The sequence below is a fragment of the Zea mays genome, chromosome 4, assembly GCF_902167145.1.
Source record: "Zea mays cultivar B73 chromosome 4, Zm-B73-REFERENCE-NAM-5.0, whole genome shotgun sequence".
In the NCBI taxonomy this organism is placed as follows: domain Eukaryota; kingdom Viridiplantae; phylum Streptophyta; class Magnoliopsida; order Poales; family Poaceae; genus Zea; species Zea mays.
Genome location: NC_050099.1, coordinates 180,045,179 through 180,048,687, shown reverse-complemented (window position 1 = coordinate 180,048,687; position 3,509 = coordinate 180,045,179). Strand labels below are relative to the sequence as shown.

The 3,509-nt window shown below is 58.1% G+C and overlaps 1 protein-coding gene across 1 annotated transcript; it reads right to left on the bottom strand.

The window, feature by feature from the left end:
- Positions 1 to 2,061, bottom strand: LOC103654184 (RING-H2 finger protein ATL13). Its single transcript, XM_008681012.4, has one exon. The coding sequence runs from the start codon at positions 1,501 to 1,503 to the stop codon at positions 154 to 156; it is 1,350 nt and encodes a 449-aa protein (XP_008679234.1). The 5' UTR covers positions 1,504 to 2,061; the 3' UTR covers positions 1 to 153.
- Between the last annotated feature and the right edge of the window lie 1,448 nt (positions 2,062 to 3,509).

The following is a 3,509-nucleotide window of genomic DNA, read 5'->3' as shown; positions in this document are numbered from 1 at the left end:
AAAGCGAAAGAAAGAATATTTTTTTCAGAGTCTTTCCTGTTTTACAAATTTCTAGCTATTGCAATCACTACTCGCACTTACCAATGTGCCAAAAGAGCACAAAAGAATTCGTTTGCCTTTGTTCTGTGTGTCTTTCAAACAGTGGCGCGCCGTTCATGAACAGCTCCCGACTCTGCTCTGTTGCCGGCCTCCGACGACCCAGAGCAGGGTCCTCCGGGCGAAGGAGGGCCTCTCCTCCGCCAGCGACGACGCGGCGCTGTTGCCGCCGCCGCCGCTCCCGGCCTCCACGTCCCAGTCGGCCTCGCTCCCGCTCTTCCGGCTCCTGCCGTCTCCCTCGTCCTTGCTCCTCACCGGCCACCGGAACGACACCGCGCGCCTCTCGCCGGCCGCGTCGGGGTCTTTCTTGGACGACGGCACCATCCAGATCTTCGACACCGAGAAGCTGTCCTTGGCGAGCTTCGACATGGTCGCGTCGGAGTCGGACTGCTGCTGCTGCTTGGGCACCGTTGCTGGGAATGGCAGGCGGAGCGAGGTCTCCCCGCGCTTGGACGCGCCCAACTCGCACTCCGACATGGCGCCTCGGCGGCGCGACTTGGAGGCCGCGGGCTTCTTCTTGGGTCCCGGCTTGATCGCCACGCGGAGCGAGGCGCGGTCGTCCATGACGTACTCGTAGGACCCCATGGAGTGGCACCTTCTCTGCCCGAGACCTTCCTCTGCACTGGCACCGCCGTCGCCATCGCCGCTGGTGCCTGCTCCGTCAGCTGCTGCGTCGGCGGCGGTGGCGCTCGCGCTGCCGCTGTTGCCTTCGACGCACACAAACTTCCCCAGCTTCACCTCGACCACCTCCTGCGCCGGCGTGGCCCGGTCGCTTGGCTCGCCGTCGTCGGCATCGTCGTGGGTGGTCCCATCCGCCGACGCGGCCATGTCGCGGGCGCTCCCGGACCCGAGCTGCACCACCACGACGGGGCTGGACAACGTCGGCGAGAGGTCGGCGAGGAGGCTCCGGCGGCAGAGCGGGCAGGTGGAGTGGGACAGCAGCCACGTGTCGATGCACTCGAGGTGGAACGCGTGGCTGCACTGGGGCAGCAGCCGGAGCCGGTCGTCGGGCGAGAACTCGCACAGGCACACGGCGCAGTCGAACGGGTCCTTGGCCTTGGCCTTGCCCTGCCCGCCCCCGCCCCCGCCGACGACGACGCTGCCGTAGAGGAACACCGGGAGCGCGTCGATGGAGGCCTGGTCCACGCCGGCGTCGTGCATGTGGAAGAGCTGCTGCAGCTGGCCCTGGAACGCCGTGACGCTGTCCGCGTCCTCCCGCGCGCGGCGGCGGCGGCGCAGCCGCAGCAGGTGGCGCACCAGCAGGTGCAGCAGGCCGCACACGAAGAAGACGATCGCCAGGATCGCCACGATGAAGGGGATGCTGGGGCTTATCTCGCTCTCCACGTTGTCGAGCGCCGACGCGGGCGGCGGCGGCGGCATCAGCCACGAAGAATTGCCGCCGCTCATTATCCTTGGATCAACCAATCCGTCGCACGGCTCGCCAAGGTACAAGAAGATCACGGGACAAGCTTTGCCTTTGCTTGATGGCAAATCCAAACCACGGAACGGAATGGAATCCTTCCTTTTGGAAAGGAAAAAAAAAACAATAAATTGCCGTACATGTGCTAGGATTTCGGGAAGGATCCGGGCGTGGCCATCGCCGAGGAGGAGCAAGTGTCCTCGAATTCCTGGACCTTTTTCGGGGGCCGGGGGGGCAGGAGGTGGTGGTGGATGGCGAGTTGGCGGCTGAGTGGCGAGTGGCGACGCAACAAAAAGGGAAAAAAGTAGTAGATTAGTTGAGAGAGGAGGGATTGCAGTCAGGATTAGAGAAGGACAGCGTGCAGCATTTAGTTAGGTGTGTGTTAGCAGCGCCGCCTGACCAAAGGCCTGTTGACGTCAGAGACAACAAACAATTCGTGCTGATGATGTTCGTTGATCTGTTGAGATCGACTCCCCATCCCAATTTTCTTTTTGTTGGTTTTGTTTTGTCGGTATTTCTTTTTGGTTTTCTGGTGATTATGTTGATGGATCCGCGGTGCCTAGAACACAGGAGGCGTACTAAAACATTATAACCGGGTTGACTTTTGCTGGGGCCGTCTTCGATTCTGGCTGGAGTGCAGTGTACGTGTACCGTGCGCGCGCGTACAGCAGGACAGGAGAGCCTCCATGGACGGACAACGGACATGCGATGGTTAGACTATGCCCGGCACCTTATCTATCACGTACCGATATTTAAACTTCATTTTACAAACACTTCAATCAACATCTACAATGCAAAATAACATAAAAACGATGTTTTTGAATAAACTATAGATAGACTGCTTCAGACGATCTTCGGTCCTGTTTGGTTCCTTTAGTCACTAGACTAAACTTAGTCGCTAAAGTATCTCGTTTGGTTCCAGTGGCTAAACCGAACTAAAGAGCATCAATTGATGTGAATAATGAATATATTACCCCTATTAATCAGTAGATGTTTGCTGCAACAAGAAAATAGAGAGGACAAATAAGGTAAAAATTATATTTTGGTCCCTTTTAGTCACTCCCTTGTGAATAAAGAACTAAAGTTTAGTCATCCCACTTTAATTACGATGTATGCTTATTTAGAGACTACAAGTGACTAAACTTTACTCACTAAATTTTAGTCAGCCTAAACCAATCGGGGTCTTAGTCTGCACATTGCATACAAACATAAACCACACATACTACGACCCATTGTTAAATCGGAGCCCATGGCTAGCCCAAAGTAGCCGATGCACAACACTACACTACAAGAGCTACAGGCATTTTCGGCGGCCAACTTGTCGGCGTTTCGAGACCGGGGGGTCCCCGAGCCGACGAGTGAGTGTGTCGCGTGCCCCAGCCCAGATGGGTCGAGCGCGTGGGCGAGCGCGAAGGGGGGAGAAGCGAGGTGGCCGGAGACGGGCGTGAGAGAGGTGGAGATCCCGCGGCCTTCATGTTCGTCCCGCGCCCAGGTCGGGTGCGCTTGCAGTAGGGGGGTTACAAGCGTCCACGCGGGTGAGGGAAGCGAGCGGCCCTAAGAGAGCGCCTGTCCCGTCCTCGTCCCACGCGTCCAACCTTCTCTAAGAAGGTCCTGGTCCTCCCTTTTATAGGCGTAAGGAGAGGATCCAGGTGTACAATGGGGGTGTAGCAGAGTGCTACGTGTCTAGCGGAGGGAGAGCTAGCGCCCTAAGTACATGCCAATGTGGCAGCCGGAGAGATCTTGGCACCCTGCTGGCGTGATGTCGTGGCTGTCGGAGGAGCAACGGAGCCTCGCGGAGGGACAGCTGTCGGAGCGGTTGAGTCCTTGCTGACGTTCACCTGCTTCCGTAAGAGAGCTGAGAGCCGCCGTCGTCACAGAGCTTGTGGGGCGCCATCATTGCCCATCTGGCGGAGCTAGCCAGATGCGACACCGGTCTTGTTCTCCATGACCCGAGTCGGCTCGGGGTAGGATGATGATGGCGCTCCCTGTTGAC